The 24,416-nt window shown below is 41.3% G+C and overlaps 1 protein-coding gene across 3 annotated transcripts in view; it reads right to left on the bottom strand.

Moving 5' to 3' along the window:
• Window positions 1-24,416, bottom strand: part of ankfn1b (ankyrin repeat and fibronectin type III domain containing 1b) — a 146,159-nt gene that overhangs the window by 93,905 nt on the left and 27,838 nt on the right. For all 3 annotated transcript variants that reach the window (XM_028568531.1, XM_028568532.1, XM_028568530.1), the window contains 2 exons: window positions 23,217-23,398; window positions 18,076-18,314 (listed from right to left, as the gene is read on the bottom strand). In XM_028568531.1, coding sequence (XP_028424332.1) covers window positions 18,076-18,314; window positions 23,217-23,398 — 421 coding nt within the window. The remainder of the gene's footprint in view (window positions 1-18,075; window positions 18,315-23,216; window positions 23,399-24,416) is intronic.

Below are 24,416 nucleotides of genomic sequence, written 5' to 3'. Positions count from 1 at the left end.
GCATATTTCAATGTGAATTTGGACTTGCATTTCATTAGAGGAGATATTTATTAGAGATTAGTGTAAACATACATGTGTCGTGCCAAAATGTCACAAATGTTACAGTGTAACCAGGAGAGGTCAGTAACACAGAGTGTCTGTTGAAGCTCACTGTCAGTGTGTGTGTGTGTGTGTGTGTGTGTGTGTGTGTGTGTGTGTGTGTGTGAGAGAGAGAGAGAGAGAGAAAAAAAGAGAGAACATCTCTGGTTTGTGTATACAAGTGCACGAGAGACAGTGTTTTTTCTACAGTATGTGTGCATCGATATGTGTGTGTGTGTGTGTGTGTGTGTGTGTGTGTGTGTGTGTGTGTGTGTGTGTGTGTAAATATAAGTGTGTTTGATGTCCTGCTCATATTGTATATCATTAAAAGTAATACAAGTAAAAACGTCTTACCCATACTGTATTACAGTACTGATGAATAACAAATGTGTCGGATTATTTTCACTGCATGACAAAAGTTGTGAAAATAATAATTTGAGACATAGTTCAATGTGTGCATCATTGCATTACTGATTTTTGCATAAATGGTACAAGAATTATAAATTGTACACTGATCTATTTATTTATTTATTTATGTAAATAAGAATGCTAACACTTCTATATTTATAATTTCTTACTGCATCGTTCTTTTCTCATCTTTTATTTATTTATTTTTTACAATGCGAGCATTTAAAGTAATCTTCAAGACACTGTTATAATAAAGCACAATATAGTGTGATGACAGTCATACTGTTTAAGAAAACATTTTTTGGAACTATTTGGTTTAGCCAAATGCGTTTAAACAGTTGAAGCTTGAGTTATCTGTATTTTCCATACATTTTTACTCCTAAGAATGAGTGGCAACTATCTACACAAATGTATAATAATTTCCAAGGAAACATGTGTTCCCAAGGATCTGCTTATCAGTACTCCCCTTCTCAATCACACACACGCCATCAACACACACACACACACACACACACACACACACACACACACACACACACACACACACACACACACACACACACAAAGTATGATGGGAGCAAAGCCAACATCTGTCTTTGATATTATTTAACTAACCGCTTATTGTGGGAGCCCACCAGCACCACGGATGGCGTCTAGCGCTGTGTGTGTGTTAGTCTACGAGTGCGCTTCGGCGTCCATTCAAACACTTTGGCAAGCCGCTGTTGTGTTGTTACATCCTTCAGGGGTTGAGCTGTGTGTGTGTGTGTGTGTGTGTGTGTGTGTGTGTGTGTGTGTGTGTGTGTGTGTGTGTGTGTCTGCATTTCTGAGAATGTGACTGCATACCAGCGCGCAATGTGTGTTTCCACAGACATGTGAGAACAGTGTGAGTGTGTGCGGTGGCTATCCCCCTCCATAGTGAAAAGCACAGCCTCAAACCACATCAGAGAGCATGTGGGAGACAGAATGACAAGGCCAGGAACCAGCCAGCGTCTGCCTGCAGCCACACACAGACACGGACACATGCTCACACACTGACACACTGACACACACACACACACGTTCAACACCAACCGTCATTACACCACTAGTCCTATCCAGTGGTCACCGTTTAGGCCAAGGATGCGGTCTGCAGCAGAGGGAGATGTTTGTGTTTGCATACTTTCTCACAAACAGACATTGACTGAGCAGAGAGCAAAATAGGCTTTCTACTGTGGATTTGTTTTAGCATTTTGACATGGTGCAACTGTCATTGGTGTGTGGGATAAATGAAAATGAAAATATTTGAATGATTTATTTATGTCCACCTCACTGGGTACAGAAATATAGGGCATACAAGCAATAACTAGCTCTGAAAACAAGATAATTACAGACATGTACACATGCGCAGCATAGCAAACACAACAACCCGCATTCTGACATGCATGTATGCACGCATTCAGTGTTAATCAATACACAGCCAAAATATGCACACATTCACTTTAATGAACGGACTGACAAACACATATTAGCAGCAAAGAGACGTAGTATGAGTATGATGCATGCTTGCCTTGTTACACACACACAAACACTCTGCTATCGCCAACGAAAGACCATTTATGCAATTTCTCACGCTGACACAAGCCCACACACACACACACACACAACACACACACACACACACACACACACACACACACACACACACACACACACACACACACACAAAGACACAGTGCAAGTGTAGATCATCCATGGGTCAGTGAAAGCTAGAAGCTGTGTTTTTCCTTGCGGTGGACACACACATCAATTTAAAGGAAATTGCTCGCCCCATTATTGGAAAGTGTTACCGGAATGTCAATTAAGGGGGAAGTTTTTAACCTCGCACCACACAAATAAACAGTGCACCCCACTCCCCCTTATTAAAGGCGGTGTCAGCGCAGACAGAGAGTCTGGAGGGGGTAGAGGGGAGGGAAGGAGGGATGGAGGGAGAGAGGGAGGTAGGGATGAAGGAAGGGAGGCCCGGGAAAAGGGAGAAGAGGAGACAGGAGATGTGGTGCTCTTAAAGAAAATGCTTTTGGCCCTCCTTTTGTGCCCAAGGCCCTAGACCCTGAGAACCACTCAAAGCCCGGGCTCTGGCCCAGACTCAGGCCCACTTAAGGTTAACCTCAACAGGCAGGGATCTGTTTGACAGCTGGTTGGATCGTGTAGGTGCAACTGCAGCAGACCAATTAAGGGCAGGTCAGCAGGGGGGGCACGGAGATAGAGGTGGGAGATGGGAGGGGAGGGAGGATGGATTGGCAGATGGCAAGAGAAGGACTGGAGCAGAGAGGTGATGGAGTGTGGGAGGAATGATGTGTATAGGGTTGACAGAGGTGAGAAAGATGTAAGGGAGGGAAGAAGGGACATGCAGGAAGTAGTATGCAAAGGACAGATGTGATGTTAGAGGTGAAGGGGTAGTAGAGATTGATAGTGTTTGTTGAGTGTTTGTAGTAAAGCAAATTTGGGGAAAGGAGGAAGAGATAGAATGCAAGCAAACATGTACAGAAGAATAGCTGACCTATAAAAATAACACCATAAGAGAGAAGAACTGCGAGAAAGATCGAGATAATATGATGAGAGACCGAGAAACGGACAAATCTAACAGACAGGAGTATTCAAGTATGACGGTTACATGTTGCGAACCTATTTCTGAAAAGACAGACAAAGTTCTCTAATGAGCCCCTTAGGCTTGAAGTTCTCTATTCTCCGTGACCATTTCAGTGGGCAGCAAAGCATCATGGATTTATACTTGAGCCAGAAGAAGGATACACGACAAAGAGTAGATCTCCCCCGTATCGGGAAGTTAAAGGAACACATCATTACATAGCTTGTTTAGAATGGATCTAAGGTGGCCTTATGTCCAATCCAGAATACACCACCACACCTGACCATCAGGTAGTAAAACAGCTCAATAAGTAGCCTAGAGAGATATATCCTGAAGGTCCACACAGTGAGAATTGAGCACTGATCTCAGAATGATCCAGAATTATTAGCAGAGTAGCAACAGATCAAAGGCCCAGACAACTTCAAACAGGTATCATCTACTGATGCTTTACTGAACAGAACCTCCAAAAATGGGTGGAGTGTGCTCCAAAGGCTCCGGGGGTCTAAGTCTGCGAGTTCATAGGCATGTGAAATGCTTTTGCATAGCCAGTGTGTGAGCCTCTGTTCGGAAAAGGGCTTGCCAAGAGGCCCATCACCATAACAGACCAACAGCTGCTGAGAGGCTACGTGTCCCGTGTAGTTCACGAGAGCACACACAAGACACAAATGTAGTAGAAGTAATTCCACTGGACCAAATATGTCCTGTGGTGAAGAAGTCTCAATTCTTAGTTGAAACCGTCAACGTGGAGAGGAGAGGAGAGGAGAGGAGAGGAGAGGTTTTGGTGTGGTTTTCAAAGTCCCTTTATTGGACCATTTTCAGAGAAGATTCACATTCACAAAAATAAAAATAAAAAAACAAGACAAAGAAAAACCTAAAAAAAATAAAACTATCAAACAAATATGTGTTTTTCATAATCAAAAATTAACCACCAACTCTCCATCCTTCCCCACGTAGCATAACACCCCCCCTACAGCCTACAAACGACTCAAATTGTCCATCATCTGGTAGCAGGAATGTTCCACCCTCAATCGGGCCTTAACCAGTCCTTCCAGAACCAGCACTGGCTCTACACTACCAGGAGAGGAGAGGAAAGGAGAGGAGAGGAGAGGAGAGGAGAGAGAGGAGAGGAGAGGATTACTATACATCATCATTAGTGTACTACTGACTCCAGAGTAATCCTCTGCAAAAGCTCCCATGTCAGTAAAAACCAAACCCTCACCCGAATGCAGGGAGAAAAGATGCAAAGAGTTTGAAAAGAAAGGGAAAGGGAGGGGGAAGAGAAAGAGTGATGGAGAGCTAGAAAGAGAGACAGATCAGGAGAGGAGCAATTCTGAATCTACATAGTTAATGAACACCATTTCACTAGTTACCAGCGGCAACCAAAGTGGCTGCAGAAAACATTCCCATGCCATTCTTGGTCGGCTTTGAGTGAGCGCGTGTGCGTGCACGTGTGTCAAAGAGAGGACTAGTGGAACAAGCACATTCAAATGAGTGGTATTTTTCTCCCTGTTTTTACGTAAAATAACCAGACTGTGGTTGTCCTCCCCGACCAGACTCACGCCCATTAAACCAGAGCTACGGCCTTTTAGAAACACAGGGAGAAAGAACAGGAATAGATGGAAAATAGGGGTTAATGAAAGAGAGGTTGATTGAAAATGGTGATGAATTATGTGTGATAGTGTGAGTTGTGTGTACGGTTATTCAAGTATGGGCATGCAAGTGTGTACAAAAAACAACTGTAACCAACCTAACCATAAATACGCTTTTCCTTTCCTTTCCTTTCGAGTCTAAACCTAGCTTTGTTTCACCACTGCCATTAGTGTCCCGACTTAACTTTAGCCACTGATCATCAGTGAAATCAGTTTACATCAAAATTCCATTTTAGTGTGGTTTGTTTATTCACAATAATCATTTTTACAGCATTATTCATCCATTTGTGTTAGAGGCGGGTGCCTGACAGTAAAGATGGAGGGTGAGAGAAGCACTAAAGCTTATGAACCAGACTCAAAGCTGTGACTTCATTACTTTATGGGTCTTTAAGCCTGCTGAGCCACCAGTTCACAGCCCTGACTGTCAAACTGGGGTTCAGCATAGGAATGCTGAGCAAACAAAAACACCACTGTTTTACATTTTCACAAAGTAGCTAAGGGTCTGGCTTCTCGCTCTCCTTTTTTTTTACGCCTGCTGCTGTGCATTCCAATAAAAGTCACCATAGATAATGAATGTTAGTGGGCCGTCCGCAGCCAGACTTTGGCTCTGATGGCAGTTATGACTGTCCGCTGTGGTGTCTGTACGTTAGTCATCTCAGTATGAATGAGTCACCGGAGAGAAACCTCAAGCACCACCCAGGTAACAGTTCAGCCCCACACACACACACACACACACACACACACACACACACACACACACACACACACACACACACACACACAAACACACACAGAGCACTGAGATGAGTGAGGTGAGGGATTGTAATGCAGGACATCTATTGGGTGGTGTTGTGCTGCCACCATGTGGCCAGTATAAGGATTAACAGAGCATGCCAGAGACAGGCAGCTGCAAAGCATGAAGCATAGAGAATATCATCCAGGGTTTGAGTTAAATGACAAAAATAAAACGAGTGATCTGTATGCAGAACATATAATCAAGACCCGGGTGACAGATTGTAGACTGGACCGCCGCTGGTAAGTGAGCCGCTACACAGATATGAATGTGTAACTCAAGGCACCTAAATACCATTGGCACACCCCTACAGGTGTTCTCAATTATTTTTGGCTGATTAGACCTCTTCTGGGGACTGTGTGGGCATGTACACCTCCTGATTCTCATGTCTTACACCTGTTGGAGCAGGACAACTTCTACCTTTTCATTACCTTATTTTCATTAGTGCATGTATATTGTCTCAACATTAGCAGATTATTAATCAGCATGAGAGAAAATATGTGTGGGTTCTTTAAAATTAGGTGTGTTGGTTTGTCAATTAGGGCATAAAATCTACTATTTTACAGTAATAAGCAGACCGCAGACATCTACCCTAACACATATGGCTGTTTGCGTTACAGCTAGATGATAAAGACCCACTGTATGCTATGTAGGGTAAATTGGAGGAGAGCAGGTACACCAGAAAATAAACTGAAACACAAAAACTCATGACAGACGACAGACATTATATAGTAGACAAAGAGTGCCCAAAGGTGGGAATTTAAATAGCAGGTGTTCAGATAGTAAAGTGCCAATGTGGCAGACCCATGATACAAGGAGCAGATGTGATGGAAACAGGCACTGCATCAATACTAACAGAACACATTGTTTTCAATCCTCCCCTCAGTCCTTACAGTGGTTGATTTTTCATACAGGCAATTTGGGATTTTAGTTAAGCTGTGTGTGTGTTGCACAAATAAGAATAAGCTACATGTAAATGAGAAAATCCGCAGTAAAGCAGAGCTCATCTGCTGTTCTTGGACAGCTAAATCAGTCTTCCACACCGCTAGAAACACGGATACCAACACTGTTAAATATGAGGTCAAAATCCTGTTTTACAAGGGAACACGTGAAGCTAATTTGCTTGCACTGCAGAAGCTAAATCAGAGCGGTGGTTATATAGTAGTCTTTAGTATAACAATATTACTAATTCATTCTTTTCAAAGAGCAGAGATGGGAAGCAACAAAGTACAAATACTTTGTTACTGTACTCAAGTAGATTTTTCAGATATTTTTACTTTACTATTTATTTTTGTGCCGACTTTTTACTTTTACTCCTTATATTCTTAACAAGAATATCAGTACTTTCTACTCCTTACATTTTACAAAATTGGCTCGTTACTTTAGTTTCAAATAATCTCAGTGGAGTTACCGTTATTATTTTTTGCGTCATCAATACCGAATTCAATCTAATTGGATGGAAATATACGTTGCACTTGACGCACCACTACAAGATGACTCGACAGATTCGGCCGCATTCATTCACAGCAAATCATTGCGGCTTGATGACGGTAACGTTAGCACATAGTAGTATGGGTGGCAACATGATTGAAAATGAAGAAAACGGAGATCCCGGAGATTCGGCAGACAAGCAGCAAGACATTCCCAGTCATCTTGGCCTTATCTGAGAGAGATGTTTGAGATAGTAGGCATCAAGAATGACTCCTGGCGAATGTGCTGCGTGACTCTAAAAGTATGGGGAACTTCTTAATTAATGTCTGTTTAGTAATTCATATTTTATCCTTTATTTTCTTTCCAGAAGCCATATTTGAGCACACACACATGTATACATGTAGATCCCTTCAATGTTAAGGGGAAGATTAAAAAAGAGTAACTGGATCTGTGAATTCTCACAGAATCACAATTGAATTCCTATCTTGCTACTCAGTCAGAATCGTATTAACCTGGAGTCCCAGTCCCTGTCACAATAATCATATATGTGATGTTTTAGGCCTATTGGCAGACATACATTTAAAATTGGGCAATGGCATATAAAGAGCCTTTTTTTCCATGTCCACTGAAGTTTCTCAGCTTGCACTCTAGTAATATTTGTGTGGTCCAGGTCCAGGTCATTCGCAAGGCTACTTTTATACTTTAAGTAAATCCCTAAGCCTGTACTTGAAGAAGTTAAATCAGTACTTCTACTTTTACCAGAGTATTTTTTAAAACAAGTATCTGTACTTCTACTTGAGTACGGGAAGTGAGTACTTTTGCCATCTCTGTCAAAGAGGGAATATCCACGGAAGTAAGATTTGTAGCTGCTATTGGTGATTAAATCAGCACTGAGGCAAGTCAGCAGAGATATATACATACTGTACTTAGTGAAGTACCTTGGCAGATGTCTGAGTTCATCAAGCTAATGAGGAGTGATTAGCCAAGTGACCACAGGACTATTCAACGCCAAAACAGTTGTTGTTCCACTTCTCATTATCTTTATGGCGACTGGGAAAGAGAGAGTAACTGAATGGGGCAGACACAGAAAAATGAGAATGAAAATTAGGAAAGACAGACAAAGACAGTAAGGATGATATCTCTGGAAGGAAAACAGCTAGGAGTTCCCATCACCATGCCTTCCCCTGACTCCATGTAGGCCAGCACAAAATCAGGCTAATTATCCCAGTAATGTGCTAATGCTGCAAAGGCCTTGAGGCATCCTGTTTTGATTGAGGCCACTGGAAGTTGGCCAGCTCGAGGGAAAAGTGGAGCTCTCAAACCGCTGCAAGTGCGCCATTCGACATCTGTCATCCCTGGCCTTTCAGTGGATGTGTCCGAGTGTGTACTTGTGGGTGTCCAAGAGGTATACACTGTACAAAAACAATGACATTTTCATGATAAACTCAACAGGACTCCCACCCCCGCCCCCACCCTGGACCCTTAGCTGTCATTATACTGGTGTCTCGCCACCAACAACCACTTCACCTTTTAATGACTGTAATCAGAAAATGAAGTGGCTGTGCACACTGAGGACCTCCACTGCACCTCCCTGCTGTTATCCAACAGCACCACCACAAATACACACTACTCTGTAAGAATATTCATCAGAGTTGTGTTTCCATGTTATCACTACACTTTGAAGTGGTAGTAGTTCACAATTAAATCACTTATGCATTCAGGCAAGAAAATATTGTAGAAAGCATTTATTATCATTAGAATTATCATTCCAAAAAAATAATAATTCTACAGTCTTTTAGTCCATACGCTATCAATTTTAGATTATTGGTAATAACTGGTAATTTCATTTCAACTAACATACTTAACTCAGAATAGCCTCTTTAACTTCTGTTCAAGCACAAGCTGAGTTAAGGGTCCATCATGTTCTTGTATCAATATGGAATCAAAAATCTTCCTGTTTTCTGAAAGTGTGGCTTGTCCAACCAATCCTACAGAGCATATACACCCCATTCTGCTTATCCAGTTTATCCAGCTCTAAACCACTTTTAGCTCAATGTGTTGGTCAGTATGGCTCTGGTCTAAAATCCACTCCCCTCTGACTAGGGTTGGGCATCGAGAACAGATTCCTACTCGGAATTGTTTCAAAAATTACGATTCCAGTAGAATTGTTTCTTTATTGGAATCGTTTGGAATCGTTTGGAGGATTTGGTTTCAAATCTGATCATAGGTTCCAAATTTAATACGCGCAAGTTTTGGTTTCCGTAGCGGGCAGGCGCTTGTTGTGTTGTAGCCTTGGAGCACAGTAAGCGGAGCTCTAGTGTGGCTTTATTTCACATTGAAAAAACTGTAAAACTGCAAACCACCATTGAATCAAAACAAAACTTTCCTCTTATTTGTGAAAATAGGCATGTGACCCATTTCAACTCCACCCCTCAAAGAATCAGAATCGAGAATCGATAAGAACCGGAATCGAAAGGACGAATCGGAATTGGAATCAGAATCGTTAAAATCCAAACAATGCCCAATCCTACCTCTGACAAGCCCACTAATTCCGACTATACGTTATCTGCCCAAGAGAAGGAAACCAATATAAATGGATGGCAGCAGTAAACAGAGAGCCAATGTTGTAGGAGGTTAGTGGACTAAGCCCAATCTATCATGTCAGGTTAGCTACCTACCTTCATCTTAACACTGAAACAGACAATAATAAATCAATGCTTCATTCACCTACTTTGTCTAACTCTATCTTTTTTTCTTCTAAAGATTATGCTTTGGGCTTTTCCACCTTTAATTTTTGACAGGACAGCTAGGTGAGAAAGGGGGAAGACATGCAGGACGTTGTCACAGGTCGGATTCAAACCCTGGACCTTTACGTCGAGGCATAAACCTCTATGTTTATGTGTGTGTGTTTCACAAAACTGGTTGAAACAGATGGTAAATAAACAACTTATCTGCTGTCGAACACAGTTGAGCCCATTTCAAACTGTAAAGATGCTGCTCATTCACTTTCTAATTCTCAAGACAACTAAAGGAGGTCTTTCTTCATGGGGACACAATTCTGTATTCTTGGATTTCAGAATCACAGAAGGTACTTTGTGAGCAGATTGTCAGTCTGGGTGGAAAGCAATTGCTTTGCTGAAGCCTTATTGTTACTCATGGAAATCTCGGAATAGGTCTCCGCAGTCCCTACCTCAGGTGAATTCTTTCTGCTAGAGAGGCAAATGTGCTTTACAAACAGATCTGGTGGTAAGAATGGACAGTTCTGTATCACTTTTCATTCTTTTCATTGAAACCTTGACAATGCCATTTGAAGTACAGTATATGATATCTCTATTTAAGATGTTCTTCTGGCCTCTTTGTTCATGTGTGTGATGTGCATGCTTATGAATGATTATGTGTGAGCACACTCTGTGCCTGATTCAGCAGATTTCAAACAGAGACTTAACCACAGGGAACAGTGACATATCTCTTAATCCAATCCAGAAGACCCGGAGCTCCTTTGACAACAAAGCAACATGCTGAATATCATTCGCCTCATTGGACAAACTGGGTACCACTGAGCTTCCTGGTAGTACGGTATAAAGAGGCCTGCATGGGTGTAAGTGTACGTATCTTATGTACATGATCTGTTTGAAATTCATCTTGTGTGTTTTCTGTGGGTGTCCGGTAAATCAGGAACATGAGACAAACAACTATTTGCATTCCCTGGTTTATGAGAAACAAATTGAAGAAACACTGACTCCCCTTGTTTCATTTAGTACTTTAGTACTATACTTTGTGAGTCATCTTGCAAACAGAGAATGAGTCAGATTGAAGTGCTGCCAATCAGCACGAACAAAGCATTATAGTTACAGCCGTTCAATCAAAAAGGAATGATACGGTCTGTGAATATGTGGTTACTCATCTGCATTTGCACACATTCATACATAAATAAAACTCACACACACTTAAATTTACAGAGGTAAACAGATTTCCACGTAGTTAATGGCACTTGGAAACTCATATAGAATAAATTCAAAATGATTAAACTGCATTATGTCAAGATATTAACTCATGATCGATGAAAACAATCAACTGGCAATGTATTTTGATCATTCATCCGAGGCACATTGCCTCAGAAAAAGCTCCCTGTCTTTTTTCAAATGGATACCTTCTTCAGGTATAATTTGTCATCATCTCAAGATGCTTCCAGAAGCATCAAGGTTACTTCAGATCCGTGCCCAGATGCCAAACCAATACTGCAGAGCAGTGTGAGGAATGAGGTGTGACTCTACTTTATCAGACGACGAACTGCGTCTATTCCACAGGCAGCATTGTTTACCGTGTCACAACAGGAGGAGGTACTGGCTGGATATATACCTGATAAGTCACATATACACACACTGTACGTACACACAGACAGGCCGACACAAAAACAATGCTATCCAGTCTTACAGAGATTTTTTGTGTAGGAGTAGCTGTAGGAGTAGCTGTGTCATCAAGTGGAGTGTCATTTATTTTCGTTTCGCTAGATAAAGCAGTTCCATATCCTACAAACGCCACTAACACTTTAGAGCAAGAGAGGTGTGAGCTTCAACACAGTAGATATGTTAAGAGGAAAAGACTGGAGACGAGATGATACTGTTACGGTAGATAAAACTCAACTGCAATGTTTCTTTCCAGAAATCAGGACCTGGTTAAAAAGATAATTCACAGACACGGTTGTGAGCAGTTTCATGTAGGAACTATTTTCTTTCTACTGAACTACGCCTACCAACCGTATCACCACGCAGAAGGAAGCATACTCATGGATGAGGGGCTTATGCTCGTGACAGCGCGAGATGTAAACGTTAATGGCGTCCTCCTCCTCGGCTGAGCTGTAATGTTAGCTCAGGTGAGCTAGCAGTATTGCTTAGCTACAGTTACAGCTCAGCCAGGAGGAGGTATGGGGTTCCATTTGTGCCAAAATTAAGCTTATTTATGTAGCTAGCTAACGTTAGCTAGCAAAAACGGTTTCTAACGGTTGAGGCTAGTAGGGATACAGCTAGCTAGCTACGTTCCTTTCCTTTCTAGCCACAACCGTTCGTTATTACGAAAAGACAAGTTCTACCTATGCAGTATGGCATGGATTTTGTGTGGATTACAAAGGCTAACGTTGGCTAACCTAAAAGAAGCACTGTATTCATATTTAAATCATAAAATCTCAGACTATACTGACTGATATTGCACATTTCCTTCCCTCGCTTTTGTATATTTTTTGTTAAATGGTAATAATCTTCAATCATGTTCCATCCCCGGAGAAGAGAAAAAGAAGAATGAGGTTAGATGTAGTCAACAGAAGAGCAAACTTCAAAGAATAGAGAAAGCAGCAAAGCCATCAGCTGCAGTAGTAATGGATCTAACGGATTGTCCTCAAGACAACAGCAATTATCCTACTGTAGACCAGGTGAAGGAATCTAACCTCAACAAAGAACTTGAAAATTAAAATATTCTGCCTTTTCCCCATGAAAATGACAATCCAGCAACTTCTGATAAATGAAACTATGTTGTTAAAAGAGAAAATTAATACAACTGCACTGAATGAGACAGGAATACATCCAAAAACTCTGCTGCCTGTCTCCTCATCCACACCCGTTCCCGTGATCACATCACTCCCGTCCTTCAGAGCCTCCACTGGCTCCCTGTTTCCCCAGTTTAAAGTCCTCCTCACCTACAAAGCCCTCCATAACCAGGCTCCTTCCTCACAGACCTGCTCCACCACCACAATCCCCCCTGTAACTTCCTCTCCCCACCACTCAGGACAACGCACCGTACCTGGGGTGACAGAGCTTTCACCATTGCAGTCCCCTCCCTCTGGAACTCCCTACCCACACACATCCGTGACTGTACTGACCTGGACACATTGAGAACACTAATCAAAACACACCTCTTCAGATTAGCTTTCCACATACAGTAGTCTTACATTTCTCACCTGATAGTTACTGGTTTTATTGTTTTTAATTGCTTTTAATATGCTTGTTTTATATGTTGGTTTTATTGCTTATCTTTTTTTAATGTGCTATATGTGCTGGTTTTACTGTATGCTATATAAATATAATGTATTATTAGAGGAGTCTACAAAACAATGATAAAAGGGTTAATATCCTCACTGGTTTACAAACATATTCACTACTAATGACAGTGTTCATTTTGTAGCTCTCTATCTCAAATGTAAGTCCACCCTAACATTATTTCAGCACAACATGCTGGCTTTAATTAAGATGAGAATTAATTTGTCTTTTGATTTGTTTGGCTTCTTATTTTGGCGTTGATTTGACCGCTGTTTCAAAGCTTTTGAAACACTGTATTGTATTGCAGATTGGTACCGATGTGCAATGTGCTGTGTACGCGTATAGCGTAATACTGTGGACTGCTGGTGCAGTGTTGGTGAATGTAAGATGCCTAAACCAAGGAGGATTCATTGTTCTAGGGCGATTAATGACAAATAAGTATTACAGTAGTTATATTTATTTAATAGCATTTCTTTTTTTATCATTTCACCCCTTGTTTTCTTTTGCTGTTACTGTGAGAGTCATGTCACCAAATGTACAATGTTTATCTATTTTTACTAAATAAAGATTGTGGGCCAACTCCTTTTGTAATCCTCACGACTAATTCTCTTTTTTGTAAATTGATCACTTTTGTGCAGCTATGACATATCCACTGTTTAGTGTTTCTTTTAATGCCAAGGCAAGTTTGGTGAAAATACACTTGAAACTTTGAACTGAACAAAAACCTGACACACAGACCAACATGTTCCGTACTCCGGGCTCACGGCAGTAGTACCACTGTTGACCATGATTTTGAAATATTGCTGCTGGTTTTGGAGCAGAAAAATACTTGGAAATTAGCTCTGGAATTATACTATTCTTAAGGGAGAAAGGGAGAGGAGGTTACGGGGGGATTGTGGTGGTGGAGCAGGTCTGTGAGGAAGGAGCCTGGTTATGGAGGGCTTTGTAGGTGAGGAGGACTTTAAACTGGATGTGTTGGGAAACAGGGAGCCAGTGGGGGCTCTGAAGGACGGGAGTGATGTGATCACGGGAACAGGTGTGGATGAGGAGACAGGCAGCAGAGTTTCTGGATGTATTCCATTCTCATTCAGTGCAGTTGTATTCATTTTCTCTTTTAACAACATAGTTTCATTTATCAGAAGTTGCTGGATCGTCATTTTCATGGGGAAAAGGCAGAATATTTTAATTTTCAAGTTCTTTGTTGAGGTTAGATTCCTTCACCTGGTCTGCAGTAGGATGCTTGCTGTTGTCTTGAGGACAATCCGTTAGATCCATTACTACTGCAGCTGATGGCTTTGCTGCTTTCTCTATTCTTTGAAGTTTGCTCTTCTGTTGACTACATCTAACCTCATTCTTCTTTTTCTCTTCTCCGGGGATGGAACATGATTGAAGATTATTACCATTTAACAAAAAATATACAAAAGCGAGGGAAGGAAATGTGCAATATCAGTCAGTATAGTCTGAGATTTTATGATTTAAATATGAATACAGTGCTTCTTTTAGGTTAGCCAACGTTAGCCTTTGTAATCCACACAAAATCCATGCCATACTGCATAGGTAGAACTTGTCTTTTCGTAATAACGAACGGTTGTGGCTAGAAAGGAAAAGAACGTAGCTAGCTAGCTGTATCCCTACTAGCCTCAACCGTTAGAAACCGTTTTTGCTAGCTAACGTTAGCTAGCTACATAAATAAGATATTTCTGTTAAGTTACCTGATATGAAGTGATCACAGCATAACCGAAATCCATTGTTTGTGGGCTCCCATCGCTCGGTTTGGTTCCGTCTGCTTTTAGCACGTTTTATGGAAGCAATCCATTTACTTCTTCTCTCGGGATCTTTAGCTAGGAATCCCATAAGATGCTAGCTATCCATTATCTTTTTTTCCGATGGTTCTGGCATCCCGGCGCACAGCAGCTATCCACCATGCTGAATCAAGGGGTTTATTGAAATAGGCAGCAAATTATTTCCCCTTGGGATCAATAAATGATCTATTTATCTAGCTAGCTATCTACAATAGGTGCAACTAGCTAGCTAGTAACGTAGCTAGCTGACTCTGGCTCAGCTCCGATGGCAGTGAGTGTTTTGATATTGACTGGTGCATGCTGGGATCGCGTGACATCAACTGCCGGAACTCTTGCTAGCTAACGTTAGCTCTTGCTAACGACAGAGTGAAACAACATAAAGCAACAACAGAGTGACAATCACATAGACATAGACAGGTAATAGACACATAGACATGGAAGACGACACATAGCATAGACAGACAGACATAGACATAGACAGGTAATAGACACATAGACATGGAAGACGACACATAGCATAGACAGACAGACATAGACACAGACACATAGACATGGAAGACGACACAAAGCATAGACAGGTAGCATGTTGACTTAATTTTGGCACAAATGGAACCCCATATACTTCTGGACGGTGATACGGTTAGGCGGGTGTAGTTCAGTAAAAAGAAAATAGTTCCTACATGAAACTGCTCACAAGCAGGTCTGTGGATCTATCCATCTAGTTCCATTATATCCGAGAGAAGGCAGACATCTCTACGGCCATTATGTGCTGCGCTACTTGCACCAAAACAATCTAAATTGATTAAGAGCACTATAGGTAAGAGGAAAAATATGTATTTTTAATTTTAGGGCGAAGTGTCACTTTAACATAATATAATAATCTGCAGTTGTTTTTGTCATCGTAATTTTCATTAAACAAGTGGTGCTTCGAAGATGGTACAAGTGACGAGCAACAATGAGCTACTCTGAATGTATTCTCATGCATTCATAACCAACACAGCTAATTTAAAAAAAAGAGAAAAGACGTACGGTCTAAAACAGAAAGCAGGCAGGCAGCATAAATTACATACAACATAAAAAGAAAACACCTCTACTGTGGAAAAAAACAGTGTGTCTTTCTCCCTAAGTTTAAAAAGTGACACGTGTCTCTGATAGGTGGAGATGAAATGAAAGAAGGTGCTGTTAATGCAAAGAAACCTGAATACTGCTGCCTTATATAACCTGTCTTTCTAAAGACCTGTTAATATGTTTTAATGTCTGTGTCTGTTTTCCATCTTGCTGGCAAAATTGCAGTCCCCGTGGACCTGCACAAAAAGGGATGTTGAATAAAAGTATCCACCAAATGTTTCACATTGTGTAAGAGTGTAAACCGTTGGAAATGATCCTGTTATATATCACAGCACAGGAATAATGCTTTTCTAATACTGTCTCTAATGCTGTGTGCTATTAGAAGACAAAATTGCGTGACATCTCACCCCAAAACACGTGCGGCAGGTCATCATGTCCAGTGCTGTCTCCATTGCACCAACAGAAGTGTGATAAAAGTGTGTATAATACGCTTTTCTTTCCCTTCTTTTTCAGCTCAGTGGAGGATCTCCAGGTCTCGCCCACAAAGTGCTGCAACTCCAACTAAGCCCACAAGATATGTCAAAAACAACGTGATGATGAATGAAAAGTCCTTTCGAGCTCTGCCATGTGAATTCCAATTAAATTCCAGGCGATTCTTTCAACTACTTGTGTCTATAAACTGCTTCTCAAAAACGTTTCCCTCAGCAGCGCAACATCTCCTTTCCAGCCACATTTTAGACAGCATGCATCCACATCCAGAAATATCCTAAAACAAATTCTCCCACCAGACTATCCCCTACCTATGCTGGTATCCTGTTGCACCTGTGACACGGGAGAATCAATTACAAAGTCCAGGCTGGTAATGAGGTCTCCAGTTACCTGATCCAGTTACCAAGGAACAATATAGAGGTCTTTAATCTTTAATGCAAATTCACCAAGCCTGCTGTCCATGCCTGGCATCACTGCCCCCAAAAGATCCAATGAATAAGTGTAATGAAATTATAACAAAATATACAAACATTTTCAAATTTGAGATCAAATCTAAATGAACATTCACTAGTAGCACAAGTATTGTTGCACAATTAGATAAAATATAGACAACTAGGTCAGGGCCCAGGAGTTTTAGAAGCTGGAAACCAGCATAGCAGCTTTGGGTTGCCAAAGTTGACAGCTTGAGTGATGATATTTTAATTGTTGAGACTTCATAATTGGAGTAATAATAGGCATGTGTAATTATACCCTTTGTTTCATGGATATTAATGATAATTTGACTGATTTATTAAAATATCTTAAAGATAAGAGGGTAAGTAAGAAAGATTGTAAGAGAAGAACAGATGTGAGGTACAGAGAGACAGTGTCATGCTGTCTTCATTTGAAAGCTGCTGTAAATGTTGATGGCCTGGATGGCACATTCTCGCAGCGAGTAAAGGCTCTGACACACCAACCCGATTATCGGCCGTCGGACAGTCTGGCGAAGTCGGTGACTCAAGGCTGTTCGGTGTGTTATGTGCAGTCGTCAGTCGTCAGTCATTTTGGCCGATTTCACTTGTTGAATCGGCCAGTGGGCAGTCAGACTCAATGACCAATCTGATTGGTGGAGTGCTAGCCCTTGACTAGCGAATCAGCGCATGAGAAAACCGGAGCTGACAACGCCAGTATCTTCTTATTACTGGCCATCGTATTTTCTTGCGTTCAGCGAGTAATGACAACGATCCTTCTTGACTGCTATCAACACTCTCTGATGAAAACAATGACTGACGACAGCGTGCTCTGTGTTTACTAGGTCTAGAGAGATGTTCAGTCATTTCCGGTTTTCATTATTTGAAGCGCCGCCTGCTGTTATGGAGACGTATTACGCCTTGCACATGCGCAGAACGTACGCTCAAGTCGGCATCGCTTCAGTGTGTTCCGAGGCACTTTTTTCAGTCAGACTGTCTTTTCTGCCGATGGTCGGCCGTCGGCTTGGTGTGTCAGAACTTAAGCCATGTTCTACTAAATGACCATATGTACTGTAGCAACCTCTGAAGGATCCCCTTCAATCCACCCATCACTTGTGCCACTGTGTGGTCTGTGTAATGTTACGCGCCTGCGTAACCATGTGTCAGAAGCAATTCACTTCTTGATGATTTGTCTGAGCCAAACTCGTACCTTCTTTGAGTGGGGGGAAAAAAAATAAAAAAGTGGTCAGACTTACAAACTTTCTCTTCAGCTTGCCCTTGCTGCCACGGGTCGGCTTGCCCTCGACTGCAGTCGCAGCACTGTAGTCCGAGCCCATGTCCAGGTGGTCATCTGCTGAGACGCTCTTGCGGAGGTAGGCAGCTCGCGCCCGGAAGTGGGAAAAGGGCGACTGGGAGCGAGGGCGGGCCTCGGTGCACCCACCGTGCTCAGGGTCATCTTCGCCCTCCATGTCATCCTCCAAACGCCACAGCTCCCCTGGAGGAGAGCATATGGGAGGAAGAAGGACAAATGGTGAAATTAGGGAACCGTAGGGAGGGAAATGATAATAAGAAAGAAAAAGGAAAGAGAAGGGTTGGCGATATATGAGAGCAAGACAGATTGGACAGATTATGAATATTTATTTCTATTACACAATTATTGCAAACTGTCATACACTGATTGCTAACATAAAATATTTCCTGAATGGAATTACGCTTCCTTTTAAGGTGGAATATTTTACACCCAGACATTATTCTCAGCCTGACTCCTTAACAACTTCAATATAATTACATACGCTGGAGAGACAACGGCGTTTTTCTCCAGCTCCGACGTGATTTGATGGCTGACCTTCCACAGTCACACAACAGAGATGGATGTGAGCTGTCTGAAAGCAGCTCCGCTGCACTAATCACAGCCGACTTCCATCGCTCTGCATTTGATGTTCGGCAGCTGTCAGCGTCCAACGACTGACTAACAGAACTTACTGGTCTTTCAGTTACTTACCTGATGCATGCTGGGTAAGCTACAGAAACTCTGTCCATCATGGAGAGAGACATTGACAAGTAATTTCCAGTGAAAAAAAGCCAAATGAAAGGCTTTTTTTTAGACCATAAATATTGAAGTATGCCCACATATAATTCTAGTAAAAAATTTTAATTAATTAAATTAAATAAAAAGCCCAGTGGAATGTAACTGTAGAAACATGAATCAATTAAAAAAAGTTCTGTAAATGACAAACATAAACCCAAAGTGATGGCATGGTGCTGCAAATGTTTCAGAAGCATTGCTAACACTGTAAGCTGAACAACGGCAATGTTTTAAGATAGCTAAGTTGCTAACATTAGCTAACAGATAAAGCAGCATTGCTCCGTGTTTTTCCTGAAACTTCAACAGTAAATGAATCAGTGGACACGTCAGCTGAAGTAAAGGATCCGTCAATAAAGATCTTTTTCTTTTGTTGTTGTTTCATTTACTGTATTATTTTCCTCCTGGCGTTTTGGGGTTTACGATCATGGTTTGGATATGTAATTTACAGAATTTATTTATTTATTGACATGTACATTCCACTGTGCTTAATTTAAAGCCATATTTTTTATGTAATTTAGAAAAATAATGTATACAAAGTATTAACAACATTGCTGTCGACTGCTAGCACTTAACAGTTGTAAGCTACGCTTGTTTTTTTTTTATAGTTGGATCATAGGTTAGTTAACATAGACCAACAAATACAAAAAGATGTTGCAGTTTCAGACAAGGTGTCAAGCCAGCAAAGGATTTTAGAGCCTAGCCCACCAAGTGTTAGGAGTGACCATCCAAGGTTTTGTCTAACTTGTGTAAGATAAATGTATACTAAGCCTTAGAATTGCCTAGTAATGACATCCTTTATTTAAATATTTCAACAGCAGACTTTTGGCAATTTTTGTAAGTGAATGATCTTCAGAGTGTGAAATATTACAGTATCAGTTCCACTGTCTGAGCAGCAGCCCAAATGAATTTGCATCCAAATAAATAACACTACAACAAAATGACCAGGGAGCAATGCAAGTGTGTCACTAATATGGAATGTTGCTTAAATCCATGAATGAAGTGTAGCTGGTATTAAACAACTTCAATTTAAAAAAAAGAAAGTTTCATCAGCACCACTGGAGAGATTAAGAGAGAGAGAGAGAGAGAGAGAGAGAGAGAGAAAGCGGTAGGTAGATGGAGGCAGCATCATGGTCGATGACAGTGGTTGCTAGGCAACAAGGGACCATGTGAGAGTGTCTCTCTCAATTTGATATTTGCATCAGAGCAGCAGTAGGTCAAGGGAAAACAGACAGAGGGTCAGACACAGACAGACAGTCAGACTCAGACAGACAAAGTGAGGACATACAATGGAAGCACTTGGGCCAAATAACACAATCACAAGGAATGCAATTGACTCAAGGATCATTAGAAGTAGTAATAGTAAAGATGTAGTGCTTTAGAGCAGCGATGGCTGGAGTTGTGCTCTTCTACCAAAGGGGGGTTTGAAGACATCATCATTCTCACAGCTCAAACATGAGAGATGTTGGGACAGTGGAAGGTAAAGAGAGATGGCAGGATGGATCTTACTTTTATTTATTCACTTGAACCACTGCATGCTCAAAGAACTGCCTAATATTTAGTGAATCTAAACAAAAAGCAAATTTGTCCTCAGGTTTTTGGCACTTACAGACAAAAATGTTGAGTTTCCGATAATATTTGGATTATAATAATATACTATTCCCACTTGCTCTTGTGGTTTTGATATAGAAGCTGTCTGGAAGATTCACTTTTAGGTCGCTTCATTTGATCATTTATGTTGATGTTTATCTATGGTCACAATTGATTTTAGGGCTGCATGGTGGCTGTGGGGTTAGCACTAGAAAAAGGTTCTGAGTGACTGTGTTGTTTATTACATTGTGAAAAACTTTGCATTATTTTATTAAGTTCCTTTTCTCTGATGTTAGCAGTTTCTTTTCTGTCTTTGTAAAGTCACACATTTCTTTTCTCTCAAAAGCTGTGCGTTTTCAAGAAGTGGAGTTCTGAGGGCGTGCAAGTTTCTCTTGTATTAAACATCACATGTAAGCATAATTATAAAGCAGCATTTTCTCTTATTCCAACACATGAAATGTGACAAATCTCATCCATCTGGTGGTGGTGGGGAGCTTTGATCAAGTCGACTTGAGCGATATCAATCTGCAGTGACAGTCCGCGGTTGACTGTACATGTCTGTCAGTGCATGTGAATGAGGAGAAGGTTGTGTAAGGATGTTTGATGTAACAGCTCTTGGCTTGCTGACGGTCTGTCCATGGCTCTGATGGTGTGAAAGGGTCGGAAAGAAGATTAGTTTACAAATGACCCACTTTGTAAAAGCGTGAGAGCTGCTAGAAGCAGAACCATCTGATGTTTCCTTATCCACTGAGAAATTATGAATGTATAAAAACTGTATGTAGGTCACTTTTGAAGCAGTTTAAAAGCAAGCTCTAGCATAGGTTTCATATACTTAGGAAATGTTTCGAATCTATTTCTTTTTTTTTTTAACATTGTGTTCATTCAGTGTTTTTATGGAAAAGCTCCTTTTTCATCTGTATGAATCAAAGCCTTATATACCAAGAACTACTGTAGGGTTTCCTTTCACATAAAATATTCACCACCTGTAAATGTTTTCACATTTAAAGGTGCTGTAGGTAGGATTGCGAAGATCCAGGATTTAGCCAAAACATTTGAACATTGACAACTTCTCAGTCCGTCCCCCCTTTCCGCTAAAGCACAATACGGTCTCCTAAGCCCCTCCCCCCACAAGGGAGAATGAATGTGTGTGCATGAGCAGTGATTGATACGCAGTTAGACACACCAGGGAGCAGTGGATTTCAGTAGAAATCACACTACACTAGTTTTATAAGGCTCACCTACTGCACCTTTAAACTAAAAACCTCTTCCATCTATAAGATAAAAGCTATCTCTGTCAGCAGGCTACAGCTTCAGGATTCTCCATTCTCTCAGGTGAAGGAATTTATAAGCAAGTGGGAGGGAAAAAAGACAAAGGATATATCTTTCTTCCACATGCTCCCACAGAGGCAGCTAGCTGCTCTGTGCTCTCCATCAGGTGAAGGAAATATCAAAGGAGCAAAGCGTTTGTGGAAGTTTGAAAGGAAAAGCAAACTGGATATGTTTGACATATATGACTCAGGTTTAAGCTTTAGTGGCTTCTAAAGGCACACACATTAGGTCAGAGAAACAGTCTCCCTGAAAACAACAGTGCTGGTAAGAGCAAGACATTGATCTTAGCTAGCCACTTACGGGACTATTGCTATGAAGACACAAAGTGATTGTTGGTGAATGAATAAGACTATGCTGCTAAAGCTAAATGGTCATTTCCCAATGGAAAAAGAAATGTTTTAAGCGACAATACCATAATTGTGTCAAGTGCATTTGGGGGAGATTTGGGAGAGAACTTCGTCAAAATCGGACTAGAGATTTGTTCGAGATATTATGTGAGCAAAGGGATAAATAAACAAACCGAGAAGATGAAAGAATCACACAGATAATAAGTTGCCTGGTGCTGTTTAGGGTTTTGACTCCGAACTTCGTTATTCGAATATCATTTGAATATTTTAAAAAATAATGATATTTGAACAAATATTAGGCAGCCCTTAATATTCAAACCTGTAATGGGCATTATTTTTTGTAAATGTGTTTGCTTGTAAACGTTTTCAATTCAGATTCCGAGGCTTTTTCATGCATATCAAAATGTAACTACCTGTCGCAGCTACGCACGGCTCTCGGCCGTGGCTTGGTAGCGTTGCATTCCCCCCTAATTCTCAAAGAAGGCTGGCCAGCTCAGCGGCATCTTTCTCCCGTCCCTTTCTACCTGCCTGCGCGCAGTGCTGCTGCACATGAGGAGAGAACACAGAGGGGAGGGCAGGGCTGCTCCTCAGTCACAGAACAGAAGAGAGAGTAGACTGTTTTGGGGCCCACAGGAGAGTCTTTTCTACAGAAAGTCGCCAGATTTGTCACCGCCACACACACACACACACACACACACACACACACACACACACACACACACACACACACACTCGGCCGCACACAAGTATTAACATCAGACCACTTACGTAGGCTACGGTGAAAGCTCCGAACTTCCTGTCGAAAGTATAGTGTTTGTGTTTAATCCAGGGTCTGACTTTTAATTTAAAAAAAACAAACTTAAGTTTGATATCAATATAGGTCTTACTGAAGGCATTTAATGGTCAAAATATTATTAATAAATATTTGAATATATTCGAATATTAATATTAATAAACAAACGAACTTTGAATATGATTTTTGGGCAAAAGTCAAAGCCCTAAGTGTTGTTTTGGTAAACAGAGTTGTCTGCTACCATTTTATCTTTACCTGCAGGTGGCAGAGTGCAGGCCTTTGGGTGGCTGGCAGCAGGGGGCGGGTTCTTCCTGCGAGGAGGACTCCCACCAATGAGATCAGAGTGATGGACCCTGGAGATTGTAGGAGACTGGGGGATGCTGGGGAGAGTACGGGACTTAGCCAGTATGGGTCGCTGCAGCTTTCTTTCCAGTGACCTGGTTGGACAGCATAAAAAAAGTGAATTATGTGGAGCGTATTTCCAGTGACTATCACAATAACAGCTGATAAGCATATCTATGAAAACTACCCCTCAACCCTGGAAGCAGATTAAGGAATCGTTTAATGGTCAGTATGAACAGGAGGAATGATTACAGCACCTGTTTCAGTGTTCATACAGCATCTGTTTAAAGACTGTTGACCTGTGACCTTTAAGCTATTACTGTGCAATACAATACCAGCACATGTATACACACTTAGACACACACGCACACGCACACGCACACACACACACGCACACACACACACACACACACACACAGCATACTGTTGTGAGCAACGAGAGAGCAGCTGCACAGATCAATAGTGACATTATTTCCACTTCAGCATAATCAAGGTGGAGGCCATTTGGAACACAACCAATTGAAATTGCCTTCTTTTAGAGCGTTTGATACCACACACTCTCCCACACCGATCAATAGCCAAAATCACAAGATCGGCTTAATAGCCAATTGGTGACAAACCACAACACGGTCAAAAGTCTGCATATATCAATAATAAGACGTGAGCTGGTTTTGTATGTCAATATATTTTAAAGGAAGACACAGTTGGGTGTTATTTCACCATTGCTGTACAAATAGAAGCAACACCCCTTGTTTGACTGCAGTGTCCCGTCACAGCCATACCTTTTGTCAGAAGAAAATACATTTTAGGCAATTAACTAACACAAAAGACTGTTTCCTTTCCTAGATTGCCAGTATTACACTACAACAGATGTGATTAATATTACATATGATCAGCCCTAAAATCTTTGTGTCTCATGTTTAACAGAACAGCGGCAAGACAACAAGTCTCTGCAGCGAATCCCCCTCCAACGCCAGCTCTGACCAGCCTAATGTGATCCAATTCAATGAAACGTGGACAGCATTACAGACATCCGAGTCAGCCTGGCAGAATTGAAAGATGTCTGCATGACCTCCAGACTCCAGAGTCTTGCGTGACAAGTTTGGGTACAAA

The sequence above is a fragment of the Perca flavescens genome, chromosome 21 (assembly GCF_004354835.1).
Source record: "Perca flavescens isolate YP-PL-M2 chromosome 21, PFLA_1.0, whole genome shotgun sequence".
Taxonomy (NCBI): Eukaryota; Metazoa; Chordata; class Actinopteri; order Perciformes; family Percidae; genus Perca; species Perca flavescens.
The sequence above is the reverse complement of the archived record's forward strand: the minus strand, read 5'-3'. Positions and strand labels throughout refer to the sequence as shown.